The sequence below is a fragment of the Simochromis diagramma genome, unplaced genomic scaffold, assembly GCF_900408965.1.
Source record: "Simochromis diagramma unplaced genomic scaffold, fSimDia1.1 OVJJ01000026.1, whole genome shotgun sequence".
NCBI lineage: Eukaryota > Metazoa > Chordata > Actinopteri > Cichliformes > Cichlidae > Simochromis > Simochromis diagramma.
In genome coordinates, this window is record NW_024386985.1 from 4734128 (window position 1) to 4762064 (window position 27937).

Below are 27937 nucleotides of genomic sequence, written 5' to 3' on the forward strand. Positions count from 1 at the left end.
TGGACTGGCACTGAGATCAGCTGATCTGCTCAGATTGTGGGAGAGCTGTGCGGTGCCTGAACTAACACTATCCTTGGTTAATGGTATTATTTTTGCTGTTCCAGAAAAAAATTTAAAAATATAACCTGTAATGGAAATGGATTTTTAACCCAGCTCAAACATTTTACATTTTGTTTAATCAGATTTGGGTGGATTTTTTCTTTTAGGAAGGTGCTCAGTTTAGCCTGAAATAACTGTCAACACGGCTGTCTAGTGGCAGGACTTGTTTCTAGAAGGACTTTGTTATAACTAAGGCTGAAAGGAATGCCATCATTGGTTACTTGCATTTACAGCAATAACAGGGAGCCTGGTCCAATCTGATACTAAACAAATGACCACTGAGGACAAACACTTGAGGCTAAATGAGGAATAAATTGAATTAATTCATGAGGGACCCCAGTGAGCTTGTTTACTCTAATGCACAGCGCTCCAGGACAACGAGCCCAGGTCTCTCCTCAATCAACAACTCTGTGTGTGCATACTTCAGCTCTTATCCAGAGAATTTCAGATTTCACAGGTCAGAGCTCCAGAGGCATGCACTGTGAAAAGGGATCAGGGCAGGGATTTGGAAAAATCCAAATCCAAATGTGGTAACCACGCAGTGCCTCCTTGTGACACAAACACAATAACAGTCATGCATGGAATGAGTGTCAACCAACAGTACTCTTGTGCAAGTATTTATGGTAAAACTGATTATTTAGATCAGTGGTTTCCAAACTGTGTTCATCGAGGTTGAAAACTCAGGACTGCTGTGGGACTTTGTGACAACTATATATTATTTCAACTTCTCAAAAAATAACAACTTCATTGTTAGTATTTATAAAAATCCTTCAAAAGAGAATCAACAGTCTGTCTGCGCAGCTGTAAGGCAGAGGGAATTATGACACATGAAAGGTCCTGACTATTAGTGAGAAGGTTAATGTCACAGGAGTCAGTTCCTTGTGTTGAGGGAACCAAAAGGGAACACCAGTGCAGGTGACCCTACAATTAAATACAATAAGAAAGAAAACCACTGCAAAAGCTACATGTGTCAACATCACGTCAAACTAGCTAAAAAGGCACTCCCTCAGAGAGAAACCTTTTAAAAGATTTCCCAGAACCAAAAGCTTCAGACCTCTTTGTCTTTTTTGTAAGAGCGATTGGAGGTAAGGTATGAGGAGGAGCCAGAGCACAAACTAAACAAACCCTCAAAAAAACAACAAAAAAAAAACCAAAGCTGTAAGTTGGGTAGGAGGCGCATGAAAGGGGGCACACACGCTTTCCTAAATACTTCACACTTTATATAAACAGAACATGGTGACAATAAATGACAGAGAAAATGTCAAGTCTGTCTTCACTGACTTTCTCATCCAATGGATGGACTCCAACTCCACCATGTTTAACTGGAGTTTGCGACAGAAGTTTTTGTTCTGTTCTGCAGCCTGAGTGATCCCGGCAAACTGGCACCTGAACCAGATACAGGGATTAAGCTAGCAACCTTACAGTTAGTGGATGACTTGTTCTACCTCAACCTACTGGTAGGGAAACAGGAAGAGCTGAACAAGGATTGCCCAACAGTAAATTCTCAAATGATAAAATAAAATGAAATAAATAAATAAATGTCACACATTATACCTGAGCTCTATGTGAGGGAAACCCTGAATAAAAGATTAAAGCAAAATGTGTTATTTTATTAATAGCAAATGTTAGCCAGGTTTTTCTTTATATAGTCTGACTATTATTGATTGACTATAGTCTGACTATTAGATTAATTTAAGTAAATTAACTAAGTTAACTCTAAGATCTGGAGGCAATCAGGCTGCCTGAATATTAGTACTTACGCTGATATTTCAGGTTTCAGTGGTGTTAAATGTTCTAAACATTGGTTGTTTTTCTATTTTAGGCTTCAGCTCATGTACACTGGTCTAATTATTTTTGGTATTTTTGCTGTGTAACTAGTCAATGCTGATTGTTCTGCTGTTTGTCTTAGCCAGGACATGCTTGCAAAAGACATTTTTAATCTCAAGAGTCATTTTATCCTGAAAATAAAAAAATAAAATAAAGATCTATGCTCTTCATACAGTAACAAAACAGAAAAAGAGTCAACTTATGGGTTTGTTTGCAATTTGTATTGTTACCTTCTTTCAGTCTTGCAGGCCTGTATTTTATTTTATAAAATAAAAACATTGAGTGGGTAAGTCATATGCTGAAAGGCAGCATGAACACGGGTTCAGTCCCCCCCCCGGACTGTTTCCAGTGTGCTATCTCAACTTGGGCTTTCTCTATTGCCCCGTCAAATAAAGGCTGAAAAAATGCCCCCAGCAAAAAAAGACTTAAACTTAAAAAAAGTTTAAGTCTATTCTGAAGAAGTCTGCCATATCTAACCAAATTCATGGATTTTAACATGTTTCAGCACTTTTTGTGAGCTGATGAATTTGTGGCTAACTGCTTGTATCCAATTCAGTCTGCTGAAATTTTGCTGTGGTGTGTGATTTGGTTCACCTTCAGGTGCAGCTACTGTTAGTAATTGTGTTCTCCTTACCTTCGGATATGGCGTGGGGTTTGATGATGCAGCATGTGCAGTCCGTAAAGGCGGCTGTGTTAGGGGGACCGTGCCCAATCGTGGAAGGGAAGAAAAATTCAGTTTCCTAACAAGAATAAAAACACTTTGATCACGTCTGGGCTACCAGGGCACATGTGAGGATGAATAAAGTCTGGAGGTCACAGAGTAACATCCTCACTCTCGCTGCTGCAGCGGGTGAGTCGGAGCCATGCCCGACATTTTTGATGCCATCTGTTCCAAATTGGGCACGGACGCTCTGTGGCGCCTCCCTCCGCGCCACAGCAGGGTCTGAAGTTCCCAAGAGCCCCCTCCAGATAGACATGGCCTCATCACCCATCAGCTCCATGGCAACCACCGGGCCCGAGGACATAAACTGCACTAGGTTACTGCGAAATGGAGCAACGTGTTTGTTTACATTTACTGTTAGGATTACTTTGAATAATATTTTTTTGCTATCAGATATCTTTTCTACTGAAATTTGAGGCATCATTCACTGGGGCACTCACTTAAAGAACGGCTTGCCTTGATGTTCAGTGTAAAAGTCAGCTGCCTGGCTCCTGCAACGCAAGAAACCCATAAAACAATGAGTAAATGAGCAGAAAAATGACGCTGCTTACTGACAGAGACATTCATAGAGGTCATCAGTCTTCTTATCTCCCAGCTTTTTATCTCCGGTAATAAACTACAATCATACTATTTAAATAAAGTGACATTTTAACATCAACATTAATTTCATGTCCTTGGATTTTGGGAAGTAAATGATAGGCACTCTCCCCTGCCCCCCCACCATGATTCCACCAAGGCTAGACATAGAAATTCCACAATTTCAAATGTGTAGGTGATAAGAGTTATGATTAATAAACTGGTACCAATTACAGAAAAATATTCTGAGCGTTTACTACTCAGAAGAGGTTTTTTTTACAATACATTTTGCTTAAAATATGGAAATAATTGACCCAGTTATAAGTTCTGCTACTTCTGGGAAGCAAAATTAAATGTAAAACTTCTGAATTTTATTACAGGCAATGCCAAAGACGGCAGTAAATTCAAACCTTGAGCCTACAGTGGATTAAGTGGAGGATGTTCATGTTAAACATGGTCAAAGTTTCTAATAATGAGGTTAGGGTGTGCACAGTAATCCCTTTGAGACAAAAAGGCTCACAGGGCTGCAGACTGCTGTAAATGCTCACACGGTTTTTCCACTCTTGGATCTGTGTTTTTGTGTTTTTGAGACATGTCATAAAAAGGGGATATCCTTGGATTTGATGATCTGACTCCACAAATTTAAAGCAGAAGGATGTTTAGATGCAGAAACAGCAGGTTACAGACAAATGCATAGACACAATGCTGTACATAAACCCCAGGTATTTAACTTATACAAATACAAAATAATCAATAAAAAAAAAGGTTAATTTTACGCAGAAGAGTGAACAGATGAGTCAAAGACCACTTATTTTATGTGAGCATTCTCAGAGACTTGAACATAAAGAGAAAGTTGATACCACCGTTGTGATATGACTGTTATCCCAGACTGGGCTTTTAGGTCTTGTTGAGCCATCACAGAAATCCCAGATATGTTCAATGTCTTTGTTGTATAACCCCTGAACTCAAAGTTCACTCAACTTAACAAGCATTATACTTCAAACTGTACTTTCAAATTAAACACAGAAAGATCAGATCAGTGTGAGACTGGGCTAATGTTGTGAGGTGATCCACCTGATAAAATTGCTAGTGTTTAATAAAAATCAGACCTTGTTTGCCTCTTGGCTCGCCATATGTTCCTAATGTGTGTGAGAACGGAGAGCCATCCGTCTGTTTATACAAGGACACTGGCACCAAACAGCCCGTGTTTCCCTCTCCCACAGCTTGTTTGATACTTTCCCACAGTGAGATTATTAGTATTATTATTTTTGGATGTTTGGCAGAGAGGCTGTGACTTTACCACGTGAGCTTTGTCATCTTGGCTTTGGTCACTATCAGGTTGGAGGAGTAGATCAGCTCAAGGATATCTCCGATCTTGGTGACTACGTCTGGCTTTATCAAAGCAAGCGTTCTGGAGACACAGGGAGAGGAGAGGGAAAATAAGAGATGCGATTGGACAGCAGATATCACAGCCAACAGAAGGCTGCACATCAAGATCCCACTCAGGACACAAACACAATAATGTAGGTACAGTGAATACAAAAAGTCTACACAGTTATAGTACCAGGTTTGTGTGATATTCAAGATAAATAATTTGAATTTTTCCACCTTTGATGTGACCTTTAGCCTGTCAAATAAAAAATAAATAAATCTTTTAAGGGGGAAAAAAGTGAAAACTTACAATAAACTGGTAGAATAAACATCCACACCCTCAAACTAACAGATATTTAAAAATCCTCACTAAATTACAGCATTCAGCCTTTTAAGTTCGTGTCATTGCAGCACATTTAGACCTCCACTATTGGCCCACTTTTCCTCACAAAGGAGCTCCAAATCTGTCAAATTGTGAGGGCGCCTTCTCTGCACAGCCCTCTTCAGATCCTCCCACAAACCTCTAGCTGGATTCAGATCTGGGCTCTGGGTCATTCCAAACGTTTAATCCGACCTTCAGAGGGGTTGTTGTGCTGATAGCTGAAACTCTTCAGCTTTCTAGCGGACATCTGAGGGTTGTGTGCTAACTGACTTGACTAGCTAACTGACTGGTATTTAAAATTGGTCACCTTGACCGAGGCTCCAGTTCCACCTATAGAACCCCTAAAGCATTATGCCGCCCCCACCGTACTTCACCATGGGGATGGTATTCTGTGGTCATGGGCAGCGTAGTTTGTGGAATTATGGCCATAAAGTTCAACCTTGTTCTCATCAGACCAAAACACAGCTTCAGACATATGAAAAACACAGTTAATGTTGTCACCTGTGGTGCACAGGAAGTTTCTGTCAGAAATTCTTGCAGCTTGTTTAATGTTCCTGCAGGTCTCTTGGTGTCCTCCCCGACCAGTTTTCTTCTTCCTCCTCTTCAGCATTGATCATTTTTCAACTATCCAGTTGCTGGTGATGTCAATATTGAGCCATATTTTCTCCACTTATTGATGTCCATCTTCACAGTGTCCCGTATCTTTGTAGTGCTCCTGTTACTTCTCTACTGATCTTTATTGATTTACAGTCACTTCAGAGCATTCACCCTCCCTTACTGTATACTATACTTCATTGTAGATTTCGTTTTAAATAGATAATCTTTATCCGCCCAATATCAACAAAGTCATTCATAACCCAGCACTGGAAACTCTCACTTATAAAAGCATTCAAGCCTTTAATTCATTACTTTGTTATACAGCTCCATAAGTAAGTCTTTACAGTGTTTGCACACCTGGATTTAGTCTTTCCGTATACATTTTATTCTGTGTCTACACAGCTTGTCAACATTTATAAAAATCACAGATTTCAACACTCAAGCGCAAACAGCTTTGTTGTAATCTCTTCGTGGGTGTTTTTAATGTCTGTCAGCAGGTTACAGTTAAAGGATTTATTTGTAAGGCCATAACTTTCCAAATAGATCAATCGTGTCTACATGGGTAGACACCCCCCCAAATGTAAGTTAGATGAGTGATCATACCTTTCTTTTTTACTGCCGAGTTTGTTTGCTGTGTACTGATCCCCATAATCGATCAGATGTAGCTGTCGTGAGAACACGTTCACTCGATTCCCAATAAATAAGTCCTCCTGATGTATGTCATTGTATTTGGTCCTTCTCAGAAATATCCGCTGGTTCTTTACATCAAACTGTAAAACAGGTATATTTTTCAGAAATGCTAAAGACAAAATCTGAAATTTTCATCAATATGGAGTTAATTAAAACAAATAAGCTATTTACAATTGCCACTACAAGGTATTCATATTCTGGATTAAAAAAAAAAAGAACATTCATAAACACACCTTCAGGCAGAAAAAAGAGAGACAAAAAGTAAGCACTGGAGCAAAAGCGTACCATTTCTACTGAGCCATCTCTGGGGTAGTAAAACAGTTGGTAACGCCGCAGGAGGGCGGAGGTGGGGTCATACCACTCAGTAAGAAAGGCAAACCGGTCCTCCTGAAAATAAATAAATAAATAAATAAGTATAACTTAGATATTAAGCTTCTTTCTGCAAAGGAGAATTTCTGGCAACCCCCAAAAAGCCAAAAGAAAATCGACTGATTCTTTTTTCACCCACATGATTTAATTACCTCCAGCATATTAGACATTTCTCATTATAAAATGATCAAAAATAACACAAAATTAAACATTTATTTCAAAAAACTGAAACTAACTAACTTATGAGGACAAATCATGTGTGTTTTTTCAACCCCAAAGGCCCAGTTTGAACCAGGAAAACCTGACTCTGTGCCAACAAATAAAACATACTGAGCTTTTAAAAGGTCGCCTGAAACCACAGGCCAATGTTCAGGTGAATGCGCAAGCCTCACAGATGTAAACTAGGAGGCATGAATCCACACAGTTCAGGTTTATTTTTACATTTTGGTCCATTTCCACAAATGTATTTATTAACAGAAAACGAATGCAGTACATAAGGTGGTCAATATTTACAAAATCTGGCTTTTTACAAACCAAAGGCGTCTGTTATTAATAAGCACAGAAATGTTATGACTCAATATGATCAAGTATGCTCACCTGACTAGTAGCAGACTTTATTCAGTTCACCTTGTCAACCAAAAACAATTCAGTAAACACGGATAACGATCGGTTAGCACTGTTGCCACTAAGCAACACAAGCCTGGATTTGGTTTGCAGGTCACTTCCTGCAGATCAGACCTTTCGCCAAACGAAAACATTTCGAGCATCACAAAACCAAAAATACCACAGAGAAGATCATTTTTTGGTTGTTCTACAGCGAATAAAATATGGGCTCATGAGATTTGCAAATATTGCATTCTGCATTCTGTCTTCCATCTTCAGGACAAGTTTGCGTTTCCACACTCCTTATCTTCCTCATGACATTTCCTATTAAGATTAAGCAGTTAGGAAGACACAGGAAGTGATTTCACAGACTATTTCGCTGCAGTGATTGTCCTAATCACCACCAGGCCAGTGTTATCATGTTTAAAGGATGATTTGCTGAAGGTGTCTCCTGGTCTTCTGCTCATCATTAATCCAATTGGTTTTGCACAGAAAATGTTCCCTATCTCTTGCCCCACTGCTTCATGAAGCCTGGGGATGATCCGGGTCTTATCCCGAACAAGCAAAACATCAGTGCTACTATTACTTTCTTAGTTTGTATATTCAAAGCAGTGCTCCTTCAATGTGGGATGGCACCACTGGAAAGGCACAGAGGCAGTAAAAAGTAGGATAAATGAATACAATTTCTTCAAGGACAAATAAATCAGTAACAGTGTTTTGGTGCTGTTAGTCTGATTAATTAAGAAAAATTCAAAGTGGGTTATTTTTTCATAATAAATGACTGCCCTCCTCCTCCTTTCTTCGATTAGCTCTTAAAATATCAGTAATATCATTACTTTGTAATGTTTTATGTTTTCAATTATTTTTAAGATGCTCATAATTTTCTTCCTCTCATATTCTGTATCATTGCATTTTGTTTTCTTTAAAGTATCTGCACCCACCTCCTACAGGTGCTACACAAATATAATTTGATTGATTGATTAACCAGTCTGCAGTTTAGCATTAATCAGTCGTCTAACGCACCGTGTGAGAGATAAGGATGTCTCTCACAACTAAAAGCTCAGACCACCTCCTCCACTCAGCCTAGTCAATAGAATAAACAGAAAACATGGGCACCAGCTGAATGGATAGAAACTCTTTGAGCAGAAACATGTTTGATGCCAGGTATACCAACATTAAAAGCACCTGCTCAGCTACACCTTTAGCTAATTTAATCATAGCTGATGTTCACCGTTAGACATTAACCACACAGCTACCTGTAGTATCTGTAGTTAAACTGTGTATAAGCCATAAAATATATTTTTAAAGGAGCTAACGGCTAACCCGTTAGCCTGAAGCACTGATGTTTAGAACTGCTCGGCTAGCTTGTGTTTATTATGCTAACAGTAGCAAACAGCAACCTGTTTCAGGCTCTAACGGAAGTTTTTACCTTCACCGAAGCCCTCACGCCCCCCGGTTTGATGACATGAGGGAATCTTTACTCACCATCTTTTAAAACATCCCTGTAAACTCTGTGTGACAGCACACTGTTGTTAGCTAGCAAACATTAGCCGTACTTCGTTTCTATAGTAACTGCAGAGGTGCATTCACGTGTTCATGGGAAGTCTGACCTTTCAGCACAGTTTTTGTTATTTGTTTTTATGCAGACCTTAAAATGTAATATATTAGTCATAAATGATTGGATGGATATCTTAAATTAAACTGTATACATGATAATTATAAAGCAGTACAAAAGAAAAGCTGCGCTGTCTTGCTCCAGTGGTTGTTTATAAAGTAAAGGAGCGAGCAAGAATCGGATTCTGGTGAAATACGGTGTGCATTTATTGTGTAGGAGGACATCTAGTGGCGGTCTGCTGATGCTGCGAAGAAGTTCAGTTTTGAGCGGCCATAAACGCACCTTCACTGTTACCCGGAAGGACAACATTATGAAACGTGAAGGATCTGATGTTGCACTTCACTCTCTTCTGTGTGAATAATTAAGCTGCCCGGTGGTGTTATTTCAGAGGAGTCAGCGTTAGTAACTTGACTGAATGATCTTCTTATGAAAAGCAGTGCAAAGAATTCTCCAGTAAATCTTTTAATAAAGTGTTGCTCCATGGGCTCCTCTGCTCTTCTCACACAAATGGTTAATGATGAAGGGCCATTGATCCTAGATGGTGGACTGGCAACTGATCTGGAAGCGCATGGAGCCAAACTGCAGGTAAATCATAAAAATAACCTGCAACAGGTCACCATTTTCTATTGATTAGACTAATTTAATTTCTCTCTGGAGATGTTTTGTGTCTATTTTCAGTCAATCCATGTCTGTATTTTGAAGTTGATGGCAGCAACATATCTATAAAAAAAAGGGTGGGACAAGGCCATGTGTCTGGGAACTGAGGAGAGCAGCTGCTGGACTTATCAGGAGAGGAATGTCATCTCATTTTGGTCTGATACAGGATTCTAGCTGCTCAGCAGTCCTGAATCTCCTTTGTTGTGTTTTTGGTTTCATGATGCTCCAGACGCTTTGCTTGATGAAAGGTCTGGACTACAGGCCTGCAGTTCAGCACCCAGACTCAGATTTGATGAAGTATGCTGTTTACCATCATCCTGCTGAAATACGCAAGGCCTTTCCTGAAAAAGACGTCACCTGAATGGGAGCATATGTGGCCCTGAGAAGTCCAACCCACTGAAACCTAAGAGATTCAAAAGCGCACAAAACAAAACAGATGTGTTTTTTCTTCTTACATTAAGTTTCTTTGTCTACAGCACATCTGTTTGTGAAGTTAGAAAAACTCTGTCCACTCCACCCGAGAAACTTCCAGTCGTCACCACACCTGCATTTCCTACACGTGCTGGTGAAATTTGTGCAACTTGGGACTTGTTAGTTGCTCACAATGCTTCACCTGGGATGTAGACTGCAGATATTCCCTACTTAGAATCACAGCTTGCTGAACTTTACAAAGTCAGTCAAACCTGAGCATCAAAGGCTCATCTGCGATCTGAGTGTACTCTGTATCTTTGCAGCAGAAAATACCTGCATGGTTTTGTATTTATTTTCAGAGAGATGGTTAAATGACCTGAATATATCCTCTGGCCTTGTTCTCACGGCCTGTCTGTGACTGTGAGCCACTTGATTTTCACAGCTTTTTTTTTTTTTTTTTCATTGTATTATCTTTACTAAATTTCCCAAATCTGCCCTCTTGAGAAATATAAAGTACGTAAACAGGTGAATAATATTTTTATCTGGTCTTTACAGATCAAATATAAGATTTTTTTTATTAATGTGAATCTGGACTGAAATTCATGTGTGTGTGTGTGTGTGTTACATATGCAGGGAGACCCTCTGTGGAGCGCCAGGCTTTTGCACACTGATCCTCAGGCCATAAGAGATGCTCATTACAGGTGTGTCCATGCAAAAAATGTTGGTAAATACAAATCAATCAGCACTTAATGTATACACTTTGTGTGAACAGGTTCCTCCTCAGTGGTGCTGATGTCATCACGACAGCCACATACCAGGCAAGTATCCCAGGATTCATCAGCCACCTGGAGGTGAGCGCTGAACGCGCCAGAGAGCTGCTGATGTCCGGAGTTCATCTGGCCAAAGAGACGGTGAAGAGGTTTGAGTCAGGTAGGAGAGCTTACACTGAGCTGAGCCGACTCTTGCTGTAAACTGTGATATAATCTCAGTTTATTTCTCTGTAAAGGGAAGAGACGCCCCCTGGTGGCAGGCTCTGTGGGGCCGTACGGGGCCTTTCTCCATGATGGCTCGGAGTACACTGGCGCTTACGCAGAGCAGATGAGTGTTGAAGTAGGTACCCCTCAGCCACCTACTGGACTTTATGCCTGCTTTGAGAAGATTACCCAGAATAGTTGTTTATATCTCCAGTTCTGGTTCTGTTTATATTTTCGGTTCATTTCATGAAAAATCATTAAGTACCTCCTTTTTTGGGACAATAACTTCAGTATATTTAATGACACTATGACACTTTTTACCTTAATACTATGGCTATTTTCAGAATTACAAACAAAATTGAAGCATTTTGAGTACAACAGAGATCTATATGACATTTTAATTGTAAAACACATTTAAGATGTGTACACTTGTGTCTTTAATCTATTCGAAGGAGCTTAAAGTTTGGCACCGGCCTCAGATTGACTGCTTAGCAGCTGCGGGAGTTGATCTGATCGCCTTTGAGACAATCCCGAGCATCAAAGAGGCGGAGGCTGTGGTGGAGCTGCTGAGGGAGTTTCCAAACTCGAAAGCCTGGCTGTCGTTCTCCTGTAAGGTAATCGCTGCCGGTGAACAGCGATGACGAAAGATCCATATTAGTTCGTTGTTAGTCACACAATGACTCACCTCGCCATCAGGACAAGAAGCGTATATCGGACGGCAGCCTGTTCGCTGACGCCGTGCGGGTCGCCGAGAGATCCACACAGCTGCTCGCTGTGGGAGTCAACTGCTGTCCTCCAGACGTGGTGGAGTCGCTGCTGGACTCTGCTGGACCGCTGCACGTCTCAAACATGAGCTGGGTGGTGTACCCTAACAGCGGAGAGGAGTGGGACACTGAGCGGGGGTGAGTCTGAAGCTAAATTAACACACTAAGTCTAAACGCCTCACATCAACGTTTACATTCTATAAATACAACATAAAGCTACCATAAAAACTTGATTCCTTAAAGAGAAAAAGGAAAATCTGCTAAATATCTGTGTGGATTCAGTAAAGGATCTTTTTTCATTCAAAGGTGGCAAACATCAGGAAAACCATCAGGATGGACGCCTGATCTGAGCCACATGTGGGTGAAGCAGGGCGCTGCTCTGATAGGTGAGCTCAGCTGCTTTCTCTTATAGTCAGTCTTCTTCTGTTTTGCAGCATTTTCTCTGAGCAGCTCTTCTCTGTCTTACAGGGGGATGCTGTCGTATCGGCCCTGCTCACATAGCAGAGCTAAGACAGCAGTTAAAGGGGCGTTGAACCTCCAGCCTCTGCAGAGGCCTCAAAACTTGGCTGCCTACAAGAACAGGACAAGCTGAAGGAGGCAGAAACCTGTCACTGCTGACTTTCTGCAAATTATAATGAAATCTGTGATTGATGACATGATGCTGGTGCTCACACTCTGGCTGAGCGGGCCTTCTTGTTTATACAGGGCTTATGTTCAATATAAGAGCGTGAGGAGACTCAGAAGAGAGGGAATAAATGATCATTTCTGATTCAGTCGCGTTGTGACTAAGTTGCTTAAAAATGCCACTGAGCGAGTTAAAATTAATGTGATCCCGAAAATTCAATTAGTGGACATGCAGTTAGTGGGGTTAGGTTAATTGGAGAATCTAAATTGCCCATAGGTGTGAATATGAGTGCGAGCGGTTGTCTGTCTCTCTGTGTTAGCCCTGCGTCTGGCTGGTGACCTGTCCAGGGGTGTATCCCGCCTCTCGCCCTATGGTATCTAGGATACGCTACATCCTCCCTGCATCCCTGACAAGGATAAGTGGATGGATGAAGAGAATGGATTGATGAATTTGTCATATTTGCTCAATCCAGCAGGAAAGGTAAATAAAAACATTTTGTGACTAAGACTTTCATGGTAAAAAGGGTTCTACATGCTTTATTTGACATGAAATGAGACTCAGCCGTGTGAATAAAAGCAACACCGGAAGAGTCACAATAAATGTTAAACAAAAAAATACGAATGCTGCAGGAATTCTTAAAAATCCCATTTTATTGTAAAATAAGTCAATAAATAAACCACTACATCAAACCCACTTAGGTACACAATGACTGTGTGTGTGGGTCAGAGACAAACGGACCCACAAAAGGTGCAAAGAAACATGTAAAAGAACTGCTCGTGTCTGAAATAAACCATGAGTGTCACTCGGAGTGTCCGAAGTTTCTACAGCTCCTGTGTTTAAACACCAGGATTGTCTACCATCCCCCCGGAGAGTTCACGAAACACAACACAACGCCAGCAGCTTTCACGATACTTTAACTGGACGAGCCGCTGAACGCCAGGTGAGAAACGATCCCACCTCCTGTACCTGTACGATGAGCTGCGTCTGAAAGAATGTACAGTGGATGTGTCGGTGCAGCTCAGATTAAACCTGCAGAAACGTGTTTGTGATGAGCGGCAACGCCGTGAGGTTTGCTTTGAGTGGGTCCGACTTCTCAAAGCTCCTATTAGCTTTTATTTATTATTTATAGATTTATTCATTTATGATCTGCAGCCAAATCTCTTGCGGGAATGATTACAGCAAACCAAAGCATCCTCCCTGTTTCTATTAGAAGAAAACGTTCTGCTGGGATATTCTGCAGAAGTGTTGCACGTTTTCTGATTGGTCAAATATTTGAGCTTTTCGCAACAGGCGGCTACAAATGAGTTTATTAATTTCAGTTCTTCTGAAATTAACAACACAGAGCTACTGAAGAAATTCTGCTGCTGCCAATCCACATTTCCACAGACCGAAGAACCAAACTTGCCGTAGTGTTACAAAGAGAAAGTCGGGACGATTTACATGGGAAACATGTATTTGAGAATTATTGCTGAATTTTTAAAGGTTGGGCATTTTGGCCCCAACACTCAACCTTTTTCCAGAGGAAATAACTGTAACTGGTTCAATGTTGCCCCGGTTAGAAGGACGCAGACGACTGATGGCCTCAAAGTTTACTTCGTTAGTTTGTCGGTTTACTGCTTCAGACTGAAAACACAAGGCTGGAAAACCATTTCAAGTTACTGCTGACCTGAAAGCTGCACGCAATGCTACATGGGCCAGAGATTTCATGTGGATCAGTCATGGAACTGCCTCTGTAATGATTGCGAAGCAGCTGTCTCCATATTGCTTGTCTTCACTGCTAAAGGACAAAGTGAGCAAAGAAAAAGGATATGGCCACGGGAGACAAACAAGAAGTGAAAACACCCTAAAGAGAGTATCTGCTTCAAAGCACTAAAATGAGCTGAACATGTGGTAGTCTTAAATATTCAAAAAGGACTCTTGTGATTTCTGTAAAGCTTCTACTGTCAATAAATTCAATAAAAACTGCTTCCTGGTCACTTCCCTCTATAGGTTTTTAACTGGGAGGAGACCCCCTAGCAGACCCATATCTCATTTTGACTGGGAACACCTTGGGATGCCGCAGGGGGAACGGGAAAGGTCACTGGGAAAAAGGATATCTGGCATAACCTGCTGAGCTTAGAAGTGACCCGACTTTGGATAAGCAGAAGAAATGGATGCATCGAGCAGTTTTAGGAGATGATTTTAAAAAAAATGAAACTACGTATCTGAGCTGTTTTTGGACATTTAAAGAGTCCTAATGCTTCACTAACAGTGCATTTTGGTGTTTTCATGCCGTTTATTAACAGTAAACTGCAGAAAACCCCAGACCTATTCTTTAACTTCATAACTTCACTACTGTTTAGATACTCAGTCCTCATCCTGCTCATCCCTAAGAACCTTTCAGTCTGTGATATCTTCTTCGAGGTCGCTGTCGGGCGAGCTGCGCTGTCTGTACTCCGTGCTGTTGGACAGGCGTTTCCAGCTGGTGTCTTTCTGGCTTCCCATGCTGTGCGAGCGTCCCAGCTGGGCCATCCGCTTGGCTGACGTCCTCTCTTCGCTGTCGTCGCTCGCGTGGGCCCTATCCGTGGCAGATTGGTGAAAGTCGTGCCGCAAGTTTTCCAAATTCAGCGCCCAGGGGCCAAGCTTCTGCCAGTTGACCCTCTGGAAGGCCATGATGCAGTGCAGGTTTCCACCTACCTGAGAATGAAGAAGCCTTTTAGTTATTCACCATCTCAGACACACAAACATACAGCTGGTCTGAGAATTGGAACCTTTTTGGTTTTGCGGCGCTGAATCCCCCTCTCTGTGTGGCGAATGTCCAGGTATTCTGGATTTTGGGTGTTGAGGTCAGTCACAATATCCAGCCACCTGCAGAGAGAACTTCCTGTTAAACTGCTTAACAGCAGCAGACGTGGAAATGGAGTAAAAACTGAACAGAAACATACTTTTTACAATGAATAGCCGGATGTTTTCTGCTGGGTTCCCCGATTAAGATCCAGTATTCCATTTCGTTAGTGGGAAGAGCGCCCCTTCACAGAAAACAGGACAACATCTGTTACTAAAAACTAGTCAACTAATTTGTTAATATTTTCATATGGTGACATTAAGAATGTAAAGTCTCTTGTTTAAGTCCATAAGATTTTACATCTCAGGACATAATAAAAAAATCAGCTGCTCCTCAGAGGGTCATAAAATTAGGTAAATTAAGTTTTTTAAAGTGTGCTTTCATGGATTTAACCTTTAACATGCTTATTGTGGTCTGTAGAGTTATGGAGTTTCTCTGAGCACTGCAGGGTTTGAGCATGGAGTGAATATGCTGGGATGTCCACTCCTGGGAAGACTTAGCACACACCTGAATGTGCCGAAGCCTCTGCTTTTAAAGAGGTGTTCACACTTCCTGAGCACCTCTAAGAATAAACAGTTTCCTGTTACTTACCCTCTAATTCAAGTCAAGACTTTGTCCTCAGGACTGCAAAGAGTCCCATTAAAACGTCTTTTTCACGCAGCCAAAAGATTAAATAAAATCTCTAACAAACGTAAACTTACAGCAAACAATGCAACAAAGAAATATGACAAAACAAAACAACTCTACACAAAAAGAAATAAGCTAAATTAAAAAGTAAAAAAAAGTTTAAAAAAAAAATGAACGAGCATCATCAAGTAAATATCTACATAAAATAAAATGAGCCTTTAATGTGGATCAATGCAGTAAACCCAAACCTCATTCATTATATTTTGTGCAGGGGCTAGCAGAAAAATCTCAAAACACAGCTTTTAGCGAGCACTGATCTAAATGAGCAGTTCTAACTGCTGTGACGTGGCGTTACCTGTACGCCTTTGCTGCTTTGAGTGGCGTGGCTTCGAACCCCACGGGGCAAAAGTAGTGGTTCTGACAGTGGTAAATGTAGGCCATGGACTCGTCCTTCAGGCCTTGTGTCAGTTTCATCAGAGCTCCTTCAGCTGAAAAGAAGAAAGAGTTTAATCACTCAAGCTGCACATCTGTAAGAATAACAGCGCTGAGTGGGTCAGCTGACTCGCCTGTTTCTCCTGCTGTCTTGTGCTTTCCGTGTGGTTTGTACAGAATATAGGAGCAACCTCGCACTCGGAAGTTGTCGTTGATTTGTCTGAACCACCTGTGAGGAAAACGCACTGACTGCAGACCTGCGCACTCTTTCGATTATTTTTTTTTAAAAAGTAAAAGACGGAAGGTTTGTGTACCGCATCAGTGTAGCGTTGCCGGTGAAGGGACCAAACTTGATTTCTTCAAACGGCGGCTGAAACCCCAGAATATGCAGAGCTTCCTCCTGAGAGATGGGTGGCAGACTGGCAATGCAAACAAACATTTACACCTTTTATTCATCGCCCACACTTCATAAGCTGATTTTCTTTTTATGAGATAAGATGCAGGCTGCTCACTTTCCTGCGCCAAGCGTGCTGTACAGGAAGTTCCAGCAGGAAACCAGCGAGGAGATCCCACAAGACGTCTTATACTGTGGCCGACTGATGCAGTACCTGCAGAAAAATGGATTATAACACAAAAGACAGACTTCTGTTAAGGTAACGGGTCCTCTCCGAAAGAAGACAAGAGCTTCTGGAGAATCACCGGGATTGCAATGAAAATACTTTTTTATGTGGGGTTTAATTTCTTCAAGTATTCATATTGGTTTATCAAAATTGCCAGAAATAACAGGAAATGCTGGATTACAGTAGGAAGGTAACAAATATTCACTGATCAATGTGCAACCATTCAGCAGAATGGCAGTCTTACTCCAGAAAAAACCCGGAAAACAGAGGCAAACATTTGGCACTGCCCTCACAGCTTTCAGTCATCCGCCTGTGCAATTACAATTTCAGATAAATGAACACTTCTAGATGCAGCTGTCACAGCCACAGCGACAACAAAACAAGACAGCCGTTGTCTGTGCTGTGAAAGAAAAACTCATTCAAATAAACACAAATGCGCTGACCGTGTCCTCGCTCTTTGGTTTCTAAACTTTACTGCCCTTCTTTAGTAAATCCTGACCCCAAGGGACAAAAAAGGGCATTGAGCTGGCTCTAAAGCTCTGCAGTGAAAATGGAGAGTGCAGAGAGTCAAATCAATCTCTCCCCTTTTATCTCAGACAATCAAAAAGCTCCTGGCATGTTTCCATCCATCCTCTATATGACTGCCATCTTGTGGCCACAGTCAGCAGTTGCCGCTAAAGCTGCGCTTATTTCATGCACATTGGAGACCGTAGCTCCCTCTGTTATATAGTCGTGTCCGTCTCCCAGTAACACTGACCGGAGCAGCTTTTTTCTGATGGTTTGCATATGCACATTTTGGACAAACCTCTGGTCTGGTCTGATAGGAAACAAAAATGCAAGGGAAGCAACCCCGGCTCTGCTTTCACTGCTCTGATATCAATTATGATTGACCCTTTGTGTGGAAACACAGCTTAGTGGTGGAGTAGCAAGTAAAAGAGCTTCAGTGATTTACCGTCGGCGCATCACCTCAGCCGACATGTGTGATGTAGAGAAGATGAAGTTTGAAAAGGATGTTAATAACTCCTTTAGTACATTAGCAAGGGAAGCTATAACCATAATGGACATAATGGACAGTGGCGCTGACCATGTCTGGTCTAATAAAACAGGCAAGCTGAGCAGGTGCAGGCTCAGCAGCACTTTCAGAATAGCATCTATAAAAATCTCTAAATGTAATAGGATTAACCAGCTGTTTTGCCAACACTCCACCAACATTTTCCATCCATATTTTAATCCCCTGATAGATATTGACCATTAACCACGTCACACAACACTCAACGCTTTTAATTCAGATTATTTTTTTGTGATTAATATTTTAATATACTTTTGTAGACCTGTATTTATCAGCTCATTAACTTTTTTAGAGATCATCGCAAACATGTGATGTTGGACATTAAACATTAAACAGAATAACTATTTACAATGCACTCAACCTTAAACATACACAGCAGTTATATGTTTAAGGTAATATAAATAATACACGATTTAACACAGAGAGAGAACATTATTCTGTAGAGTGATTATTTTTACTTTTGATATTTTAGGCAAAACTTTCCAATAAAACAGTTTCATGTATACTGAGGTGTTTTCATAGTGTTTTATTGGTTCTTTTCCTAAACAGATAGTAGATACAAAAATGTGAAGGTGTCCATGTAGAGTGAAAATAAACAGCATGAATGGTATGTTTTAATCTGATCCAGTTTATCTTGTTAAATAGTGAGTAAATAGTAAAGAGAGATGTTTTTTGTTTGTGTGTACAGGGAGATGGAGGGGGTGGTCTCTGCTTTCCTTTCTGTAAAAGTCACTGCACGAACATGGAGGAAATGAAAATGGAGGCTAAATATAACATTACCATCTTCTGAGGTCGAGCACTTTCCTCTGTTTGATCTCCTCCAGTGAGGCGTGAGGAGGGACATCTTGCAGGTTCCTGCTGGGTCTGTCGGATGACTTCATCTTCTTAGCGCCGCATTTCTTACCATTGCCTGAAAGAGTGTTTCAAAAAACATCAAAGTGTGACATCATGTAAACCAAACTGATTAAATTCACTTCCAGACCTTTCTTACTTGCTCTTATTTTCCTTGTATATGCAGTGTTGAAGTCTGCTGTGTCAATCTCCCAGGCCAAAATAGGCTTGGACACGTCCTCCATGTCACAGTCCTCGCCTGCCCCCCCATGGGAACCTCCAGTGTGTGCGGCACTGAGCTCTGTGGAGGCTTTGGGCTTTACACGTGGGGATCCGTCATCCTGCTTCTTCGAGAGCGCGTCCCTGCCTGCGTTTGGGGGGCAGTACACGGAGGCAGCCTGGTTTAAGAGGGCATAATCAGAGCAGACTGTGTAGAACTTCTCACGGGAGTGTGTGACCGGGCAGGTCCACGGCAGGTGGAGCTCAGCACTAGAAGCCCGCCTCACCCTCGCGGCATCCCGGGCCAGGGACCGAATCAGGCTGTGCTCCTCCTCCCTGTCTGCGGTCCGCTGCAGCCCTGATGGCTCCGCAGACCCAGACAGGTTTGTTCCCTGACCCTCTGAGGTGTTAGGCATCGAGCGGCCGCTGAGCTGACTGGCAACAGAACCGGACGAGACGGAACGCGATGATGGAGAAGTGACCTCTGCAGGGAAAAAAGGAGGTTATTCAAAATATATGAGAAGAAGATGAAAGTGCAGAGATAGAGACCTCACACTGTGCACTCAGATAGGAGAAATCAGTCAGCTAATAGTTTTATCTGACACAGAAACATCTGTATTACATCAGGATAGCTCAGCTCTGCTGCCACAAACACAGACACAGGGAAATCTTACATATGTTACATATCACAACAGATTTTTATTCACCAAGCTCTTTCTGTGTATTTGTTCTCCCCCTCCTTCTTCTTTGTAATTTTTACCACACTGAGCTTGTCTTCCATTACTGTATTTTATTTTACCAAACTATTCTACTTTATTTTTGCCTTTTTGTTGCACGTGATGTTTAATATTTTAATATTTTTGCTTCTGTGAAAGGAATTTGCATCCAATCACCTGCCTTCAAATGTATTTGGATCATACATTGGAGAGAATGCAGAACCAAAAAGCTCCTGAAACACATGAACCAACTTTCTTAGTCTAACAGTTACCATAACTAGCAAAATCCATCATTATCAAAAATTGCCAGTGGACTTTTCAACAAGATTGCTTAATAATTAAATAATTAAGTCCTACAGAGTGAGGGGATGCCTGAGGAATGGAGAAGAAGTGCACTGGTACTGATTTTCAAGAACAAGGGTGATGTGCAGAGCTCCACACCATGAAGCTGTGGGAAAGAGTTGTTGAAGCTAGGTTAAGTAGCAGCAGTATGCCTTCATGCTGAGAAAGAGCTCTACAGATGTAATGTGTGCTTAGGGAGTGTTGATGGGGGAGTACAGAAAAGGTCAGAAGGAGATTGACGGTCTCTGCATGGATCAGAGAAAGGATAAGGCACCAAAAGAGGAACTGCATGAGGAAGTCAGGAGTGGCAGAAAAGTATGTTAAGGTCGTGCAGGACATGTATGAGGACAGCGAGACAGTGGGGAGATGTGTGTTAGGAGTGACAGATAGGTTCAAGTTGGGGGTGAGATTAAATTTTTTGCAGTGGTGATGGAGAGGCTGATGGATGAGGTCAGGCAGGAGTTTGCAGATGACACTGATCCGTAGTGATCAAGTGGAGTCTGCAGAGGTGGAAGTCTAATGAAAGACTTCTTTAAGTTGCTTGAAGACGTTTCATCTCTCATCCGAGAAGCTTCTTCAGTTCTAGGGTCAAATGGTGGAAAGTCCCAGATTTAAACCCTGTGGGAGTATCCCCCCAAGAGGGACAAAAGGACCCCCTAATGATCCTCTACCCAATCACATGAGCCAAGGTGTGAAAACGAGTGTAGGTCATAATCAGCCAAGGTTTCGGGTGAGCTCATTGTGAAACCTAGCCCCACCCTATCATGTGATTTCCTGAGGTCAGATGGCCCAGGATGTGAGTGGGTGTTAAGGCGTCTGGGAAGGGAACTCAAAACTGGATTATAGATGGCAGACAGTTGGTGTCGTAAGCCACCGCCTTTGTTCAAAGATGGTCGCTCACAGTGGACATAAATGGCTTCTTTTACTCCTCTTTCAAACCATCCATCTTCTCTGTCCAAAATGTGAACACTGGCATTTTCGAAAGAGTGACCTTTGTTCTTTAGATGCAGATGGACTGCTGAGTCTTGTCACGTGGAGGTGGCTCTTATATGTTGTGCCATGCGTTGGTGAAGTGGCAGCAGAGGTGGAAGTATATACTGGAGAGAGGATGAATGGAGATCCGTAAAAGCAAGCCTGAATACATGTTTGTGGATGAAAGAGAGACGGATGGAGCACAGGTAACGAAGATAGATCGGTTTAAATAACTGGGGTAACTAACTCTCTCGACCGCGGACGAGAGAGGTGAAGACAGGAGAGCAGCAAGAGTGAGAGGGAAGGTTTACAAGATGGTAATGAGACCTGCTTTCATGTATGGTTTGGAGACAGGAGGTAGCGCTGAAGATGCTCAGATCTTCATTGGAAGGGATGGTGGACAAACATGAAGCAGATATCAAAAAAGAAATTTTATAGACAAAGTAGAGTGTTAATAGGCAGAGGGTCTTATACAATTGTAAAGCAAGCTAGCTCCTTCATTTATATACAGTCTTTAAATCGTCCCCCTGGCAAACCCAGTGTTGGTCCACGTTAACGAAAACACCTGAAACTATGAACATAACAAATTCCAAAGACATAACCCCGAGTGTCACTTGTCAGGCTCACGGAGAGACAAACAAGCACTGTTCCTCTTAGCCTTTAGCCTACAATGAGTCATATCATATCATAGAAACAGACAGCATGGCTCTTGATATCCACCTAAACATTAACTAACGGTTCACCTGTAAAGCTGCTGCGATCACCCACAAACATCCAATTTGGTTAGCGGACGTAAACACGCCCAGCCGTCATTTTCAGCATCACAGATAGACTCATAAAATCTTCAGTAATGACCACCCTTGGCGGGGAGGCGGAAAAAGATAAAGCTGAGAGCAAACTACCAAATCGCCGCACACATTAGCACGAAAAATGTGGAAAATAGCCGAAAATAAGCAACAAACGTCGTCCTCCTGACCCGCAGCCTCTTCCTGAGCAGGTCCATCGGACTATACCATTCTGAGGAGCAACCGGGAGGAAGGGAAATATCAACGTTGTTAAATTCTTATAAGATTGTTAAAAAAAACAAAAACAGAAAGTTTAAATGAGCAAAAACACTTTTCATCGCACACATGTGTATGTTATTGCACTGCATTAAATTTACTACATATTTGGACGTGTCCAGCTTGGCGCCTCCTCTTCCCGTCTCAGTAAAATTATTTCTCAGTTTAAACCAATCACAGTAGAGCGCTTGAATGGACGAGTCTCGTCAGCGTCACGTGATACATTCAGTTAGTTCCTGAAAGTGCATACCGGGCAATTTAAATTTGTAGACTCAGAGACACATCCGTCGATACATTTATTATTTGTGGTAATTATTAATCTCTAAATGCATTAATTAAAAAAAAAATGTTATCTTATATGTAGTTTCATTAATATATATGTATGCGGTGAGTAAACGGTCACCGTTACCCACGGCGTTAACAGTTATTACTATGGCTTTAACGCCATTGTAACAAGTTAACATTGTTTTTCCATCCACCCATCCATTCTTCTCCGCTTATCCCTTTTCAGGGTGGGGGGCTGGAGCCTATCCCAGTTGTCATAGGGCGAGAGGCAGGGTACACCCTGGACAGGTCGCCAGTTTGTCACAGGGCTAATTTAGAGTTATGTCTTTGGGCTGTGGGAGGAAGCCGGACTACCCGGAGAGAACCCACGCAAACACGGAGAGAACATGCAAACTCCACACAGACAGGCATATACTTAAAACATTTTCCAAAAAACCAGGAGTTGAGAATATCAATACCTCCACTGGTTTTGCCGAGAACAAGTTAAATGCAGACATGCAGTAGGTTTGAATGGGAAACTGCCTGCCGATATTTAGCAAAGAATCATCAGTTACTAATGTAACATAAACTTTTATAAACCTATAGACATGTAATGACATGTAGAGCTGCATATTCTGTAAATTAGTTTCTGTGTATATGGAAATAAATATAATGAAGTTAGTCTGTAGGCACATTTTGAGGCAGATCAGTTTGTACTAAAAAGGGAAAGTTGAGACTGAAGGCAGACGCTGTCCCAAGCATCTTTATACATCGCCCTGTGGTCCAGATGACGACCCCTGTACCACAATGCACACAAACACAGAGTGCATAGCTGCTGACCATAGCTACAAAAAATGTTAATAATGACAGCATGAATAATAACATAACGGTTAATATATTTCTGCATTATTTCAAGGCATTATTTCAAACGTTTAAAGGTTACCAGTGCCATGCCCTGTACTCATACCAGTAAGAAAGACTGAGGAAAGAAAAATGGAAGAGATTGAGACAAGACAGTGTGACAGAGGGGAGACTGCTATAAGAGAGAGACCGGAGATGTGTCCCTCTGCGGCTCACGAATTGCTCGAGCGCCTGCGGAGGCTCCTTGAAGCTCACGCACGCAGACCTCAGGTGAGTCTGTTCATTGGAGATCCGACTTAAACCTTTAAAAGCGAAAATATAATTACATTACTTGCAGTTTAAACCGCACGATCACTCTATAAATACAAATTGGCCGTTTTTGTAGTGGACATACTGTGATTTCTTTCTTCTAACAGGTGACCTGACTCTAAAAACTATAAGCAAACCTGAACTTTGATCTTTGCGCGTCCTCTGGCGGTCGTGGCTTGCTATTGGATCACTTCCGGTTCCTGTTACTACTTACAGTGGTGTTTTTCAGCAGGTTAATCTGTGCATTACATGCTTACATGCTTTTGTTTAACGGCTCATTTCACATTGTAACCTTCACGTTCTTTATCAGAAACACACTCTTTGCTGAATCATCTGCAAATTATACGCATAATATTCACTCATTGTTTGTTTAGGAAGCTAACCTAATTGCTATTAGCTTAGCTTAGCCGAATCACTAGCAGCATGACTTCTCCTGTCCCTGGTGGTGTGCTATATGATAACAAGTAAAATACAGGGCCAATCTTACCGATACGGATACTTCAAAGTTATAAAAGCAGTTTATACAGAGCAGTGTGCTTGAACATGTTACAATGGTCACTGAATCACAGCGATAGTAACTTTCCATAATAATTAGTTAACGCAACAAAACAACCCTTTCAGCTTGTCATGTATTTTGAAACGTTTTTTTGTTTTTAAAAAAAATCTAATTTCATTTAATTTTTTTTAGAAACCGAGTTTTAAAGAACTTTGGGTCAACTTCTGTTTTAAATATTTGTTCATGGTTAAGATATGTTTTTTTTTTTTCAGTTCCAATACTAGAATTTATTTAACACATTTCAGATGATAATATTATTTGAATAACCAATAATACTTCTTTTTATTTACATAACGCCAAATCAGATCAACAGTTGCATCAAGATGCTTTTTATTGTAAGGCAAAGAGCTAACAATCAAGATGACCCCCTATGAGCAAACCTCACAAACTTACTTACTTAAATACTTTATTGAGTAATTGAGTTCATTATTATTAGGTTGTTTTAAAAACATTCTGAAAAGCCTTTAGTTTTCAGGGCTCTCTTTTGTGGAAACAGCTCCCAGTTTAGTCAGATTTGTGTGGGATATTTTGCTCTTCGTAACAAGTAACAAATATGATTGATGTGATATTGGTGTCAAAACTTTTTTTTTTCCTGTAAAAAGATTTTAAATGCGCCTTTCAGTACCTTTCTGAACTAAAATGACACCACTGACTCTAGTATTATCTGTAGGATTTTCATTGCTAATAGAGCATTTCCCTGGCATTTCTTGTTTTAACAAACACAGAAAAGAAAAAGGGCTGAGGGGTAAATCAAACCTGATAACAGGATAACACTCCTCAGAGGTCATGGTGAGGAATATTAAACTGCTGTTTAATCTTTGATTGAAGACTTGAAGATTAAAATGTCAAAAAAAAACAACAAAACAAAACTGTCTGTTGCCAGAAAGAGTAACCTCAGAGTCCAAAGGGTCACTGAGGAGAAGTTAATCTGTATGAGTGTCTCCACCTACCTGTACTGCCACAACCAGGTGTGAGGCAACAAGAACCGAGGCAGGCTCCAAAGGTACAGAAGTCCACTTGAGGAGTTTCTCTCAGCAGGTACAGGTAATGATGACAAAGGTCCTTCAGACAGCTCTGAATACTGAGCAGAATCTACTGTGTGAGCTGAGAATCAGGATCCTGGAGATATTTGATAGGCAGAGCAGTGAAAAACTCTCTAATGAAAAACCAGGTGGTGCATATGTCTGCCTGTTAGGAGCTCATCATATTTTACTGTTTTACTGTTAATGTATTGTGTTGTTTGTAATCTTACAGGAGACCATGGAAAAGAAGCTAATGATCATCGACACCGATTGCGGCATAGACGATGCTCAGGCAATAATGATGGCGTTGGCGGCGCCTAACATCCACATCCTGGGCGTCACCTGCGTGTTTGGGAACACGACGGTCGACAACGTGTGTCAGAACGTTTTGAGGGTGCTCTCAGTCTGTGAGCGTAACGGGGTACGTTTACAGAAGCTGTCTGAACAATCACAATCTGAGAAAATGCAGATTTGTTTATTTTAATATAGATGTAATGTTCTTAAATGATTCATTTTATATGAATTTTTTACTGAATGTTTCACCTGCTGTGCAGCACTTCGGTTCACGTGTGTTTAAATGTGCTGTAGAAACAGTCTAAGTTGTTACTTTTCAAAGTATTGATGTAGCACACAGACTCATTAGTCACAACAATTAGGGTATTGTCGAAATTAGAAGAGCACAGACCTCCAGCTATTCAAATATCAATTATTAAATAAAAACTGCATCACACACACACAGATGTTATGTTTAGAAACAATGATCTGTTTCTAAACTGCCCCTCTCTGAGGTCCCTTTAAGGATTTTTTTTTTTTTATACCTTTGTAAATCATCCATTGGTTGTTTAAACAGATGGGATTTGTCTGCCTTTGAGAGTCAGTAACAGACTTCCTGTCATGCATGTTCATAAAATGTTAGTTTAACCAGATTAGGAGAAAGGTTCCTGGACTAGTGAATTTCTGCTCACATAAACACAAATGGCAGCATTAAAGTAACATCCCTGGCGGAGTTTAATATATTGTAATCTTTGGTATTTTGTGACAAGTCTTGCTGAGCCTGGCCAGCAGGGTTTACACCGCAGTGTTGTGTCGGCAGAACTCAGGTGTTAATCTGTAAGGAAAGCTGCACTAATCTGAACTTCCTCCTGTAGATTCCAGTGTTTCGAGGTTCTGCTGGCCCTCTGGTTGGAGCGGGAAACTCACCCACTGACCACTTTGGAAGTGATGGACTCGGAGATGTGATAAAGGAGAAAGATCCTCGTTGGGAGGAGAAAATCCAAAAGGAGCATGCAGTTAGCGCAATGATAAGACTGGTGTCCGAAAACCAGAACCAGGTTCAAAAACTCCTTCGTTTAGTCACAATTTGATCTTAAATTGTGATGCGTTTCCCAAAGAGCATGATTCTTTGCTCAGTTAGGCACGGATCTCAACAATTCCCTTTGAGAAAACACTAATGGAAGAAAACATGTCCTCCACAGGTCTCCTTGGTGGCTCTCGGCCCGCTCACTAATCTGGCGCTGGCGGTCAGACTTGACCCCCATTTTCCCCAAAAGCTCAGGGACCTGTACATCATGGGCGGCAACATGGAAGGTAAAACGGCCTCGTGGTGACCGGTGTTCGAGCGTGAGGCGTTCAGGAGTGAATAATGTTGCTTCTGCCTTTTTAGGAAAAGGAAACGTGACTCTGTGTGCAGAGTTTAACTTCGCCATGGATCCAGAGTCGGCCTATATTGTTCTTGAGGAGTTCCTCTGTCCTACCTACCTGGCATCGTGGGAATATGCGTGTAGAAACGCACTGACGTGGGTAAGATCTCCACGCTTAGAGAAGTGCATGGCCCTGCCGTGTGGGTCACTTTAAACTGAAATTCCTGATTTGTGCAGGAGTTCCTTGAGGAGCTCGTCAATCAGGACGCTCCAGCTGCACGCTTCATGAGGATGATAACGTCTAAATGCTGGGCTTATTCCAGAGAGGCCATGATGACTAAGAGAGACGTGTACTTTGGGCCGGGCTTTGTCTCCTATGATTCCTACGCGATGGCGGCCTGCATCGACCGCAGCGTGGTGACGGAGAGCATCGAGTGTCCCGTCCGCGTGGAGCTCCAGGGCTCCATTGCTCGAGGCATGTTGGCGCTGGATCGCACAAATCAGCTGAAGAAGAGCCACAGCGTGTTTGTGTTGACTAAATGTGACACAGCCAAGTTCAGCGAGCTTCTGAAGGAGTCCCTCAGACAGCCCTGCAAGAAGTAAAGTCTGGACTTCTTTCATTTAACTGCTGCATCACTAAGTGCACTTTGACTGACATCATTTTATAGCCACAAATGATGTCAGGGAAGATGGTTACTAAATTTTCCCACCTGACCAATCACAATAAGCTGGATTTTTTGGAATGTTTTATTTAATAAAGCAATGCAACCTTTTACCGTTATAAGCGATCGTGATTGTTTAAAATTAAAATCCCTCAAGAGTACAGAGCTAAGGACATTTAAACTGCAACCAAATCAATTTTAGACCCACTCCAAGTGTCACAATCTAAAAATAAAAGCTATATCAGAAAATTATTTGGACACAGGAGGATTCACGGCGAAAAGATGAGTGAAATTTTACAAAGAATGCACTTTAAAGTTTTTCTACGATTAATAATCAGAAAACTGATCGAACATTGAGGGTAACAAAGCTTGAAACTTTGTCACATGAAAGTTGTTTGTACTCATCTCACAAGCACACCAAATCATACTGAGTAAATTTTTTATTCTTTTTCCAATAAACTTTTAGCATCAGTAACATGCAACGTAACAGCACTAACGTAAAATCTCTTACATTAAAAATTACAATCTGAGACATAAGATGAGGATGCTCCACTAAACACGTGTTACGTTAACTTTAAAAATACCCTTTGGAGGGTTTCATTGGCTGTATGTTACTGTGTGCCAGCAAA

General features: G+C 41.5%; 4 protein-coding genes across 9 annotated transcripts in view; 2 read left to right on the top strand and 2 right to left on the bottom strand.

The window, feature by feature from the left end:
- Window positions 1-8842, bottom strand: part of nme7 (NME/NM23 family member 7) — a 24000-nt gene extending 15158 nt beyond the window's left edge. For both annotated transcript variants that reach the window (XM_040039925.1, XM_040039926.1), the window contains exons 1-7: window positions 8721-8842; window positions 6549-6650; window positions 6177-6343; window positions 4524-4634; window positions 3088-3138; window positions 2760-2967; window positions 2561-2666 (exon numbers count right to left, since the gene is read on the bottom strand). In XM_040039925.1, coding sequence (XP_039895859.1) covers window positions 2561-2666; window positions 2760-2967; window positions 3088-3138; window positions 4524-4634; window positions 6177-6343; window positions 6549-6650; window positions 8721-8723 — 748 coding nt within the window. In that variant the 5' untranslated portion in view covers window positions 8724-8842. The remainder of the gene's footprint in view (window positions 1-2560; window positions 2667-2759; window positions 2968-3087; window positions 3139-4523; window positions 4635-6176; window positions 6344-6548; window positions 6651-8720) is intronic.
- A 263-nt stretch (window positions 8843-9105) lies between these two features.
- zgc:172121 (uncharacterized protein LOC337599 homolog) lies at window positions 9106-12786 on the top strand. The gene is made up of 8 exons (XM_040039932.1): window positions 9106-9435; window positions 10552-10619; window positions 10691-10848; window positions 10925-11028; window positions 11345-11506; window positions 11589-11794; window positions 11963-12042; window positions 12125-12786. The coding sequence occupies exons 1-8, from the start codon at window positions 9277-9279 to the stop codon at window positions 12187-12189; spliced, it is 1002 nt and encodes a 333-aa protein (XP_039895866.1). The 5' UTR covers window positions 9106-9276; the 3' UTR covers window positions 12190-12786.
- A 127-nt stretch (window positions 12787-12913) lies between these two features.
- On the bottom strand, window positions 12914-22257 carry LOC120738599 (basic immunoglobulin-like variable motif-containing protein). 2 transcript variants are annotated; one of them, XR_005697023.1, is made up of 11 exons: window positions 21677-22257; window positions 18845-19387; window positions 18634-18763; window positions 16677-16772; window positions 16479-16583; window positions 16299-16393; window positions 16088-16220; window positions 15206-15289; window positions 15032-15128; window positions 14609-14957; window positions 12914-14387 (listed from the first exon to the last, which is right to left on the bottom strand). XR_005697023.1 is itself a non-coding variant. In XM_040039924.1 (10 exons), exons 1-10 carry the CDS (start codon window positions 21705-21707, stop codon window positions 14661-14663), a joined length of 1611 nt encoding a protein of 536 aa, XP_039895858.1. In that variant the 5' UTR covers window positions 21708-22256; the 3' UTR covers window positions 12914-14660. The 2 variants fall into 2 exon arrangements, 1 of the variants encoding a protein (XP_039895858.1); XM_040039924.1 differs by having other exon boundaries at window positions 12914-14957; window positions 21677-22256.
- On the top strand, window positions 22188-27927 carry si:ch211-201h21.5 (uncharacterized protein LOC555526 homolog). Of its 4 annotated transcripts, none has more exons than XM_040039927.1 (7): window positions 22188-22302; window positions 23197-23389; window positions 25239-25427; window positions 26155-26337; window positions 26482-26593; window positions 26670-26806; window positions 26884-27927. In XM_040039927.1, the coding sequence occupies exons 2-7, from the start codon at window positions 23252-23254 to the stop codon at window positions 27247-27249; spliced, it is 1125 nt and encodes a 374-aa protein (XP_039895861.1). In that variant the 5' UTR covers window positions 22188-22302; window positions 23197-23251; the 3' UTR covers window positions 27250-27927. The 4 variants fall into 4 exon arrangements, with proteins under 4 accessions (XP_039895861.1, XP_039895862.1, XP_039895865.1 ...); XM_040039928.1 differs by having other exon boundaries at window positions 22238-22302; window positions 23175-23389; XM_040039931.1 differs by lacking the exons at window positions 22188-22302; window positions 23197-23389 and adding an exon at window positions 23420-23660.
- The last annotated feature ends 10 nt before the right edge of the window (window positions 27928-27937 follow it).

What these genes read in the sequence shown, in the direction of transcription:
- zgc:172121 (XM_040039932.1), top strand. Translation starts at nt 9,277, where the DNA reads ATGAAAAGCAGTGCAAAGAATTCTCCAGTAAATCTTTTAATAAAGTGT. An exon ending in CAGAGCAGATGAGTGTTGAA is followed by an intron (nt 11,029 to 11,344) that starts GTAGGTACCCCT and finishes ATCTATTCGAAG; the next exon opens with GAGCTTAAAGTTTGGCACCG. An exon ending in GGCTGTCGTTCTCCTGTAAG is followed by an intron (nt 11,507 to 11,588) that starts GTAATCGCTGCC and finishes CCTCGCCATCAG; the next exon opens with GACAAGAAGCGTATATCGGA.
- LOC120738599 (XM_040039924.1), bottom strand. Translation starts at nt 21,707, where the DNA reads ATGTTTGTGGGTGATCGCAGCAGCTTTACAG. An exon ending in AAAGCAGCAAAGGCGTACAG is followed by an intron (nt 15,290 to 16,087) that starts GTAACGCCACGT and finishes TTTTCTGTGAAG; the next exon opens with GGGCGCTCTTCCCACTAACG. An exon ending in CCGGCTATTCATTGTAAAAA is followed by an intron (nt 15,129 to 15,205) that starts GTATGTTTCTGT and finishes TTCTCTCTGCAG; the next exon opens with GTGGCTGGATATTGTGACTG.
- si:ch211-201h21.5 (XM_040039927.1), top strand. Translation starts at nt 23,252, where the DNA reads ATGGAAGAGATTGAGACAAGACAGTGTGACAGAGGGGAGACTGCTATA. An exon ending in TGTCCGAAAACCAGAACCAG is followed by an intron (nt 26,338 to 26,481) that starts GTTCAAAAACTC and finishes TGTCCTCCACAG; the next exon opens with GTCTCCTTGGTGGCTCTCGG. An exon ending in GTAGAAACGCACTGACGTGG is followed by an intron (nt 26,807 to 26,883) that starts GTAAGATCTCCA and finishes TGATTTGTGCAG; the next exon opens with GAGTTCCTTGAGGAGCTCGT.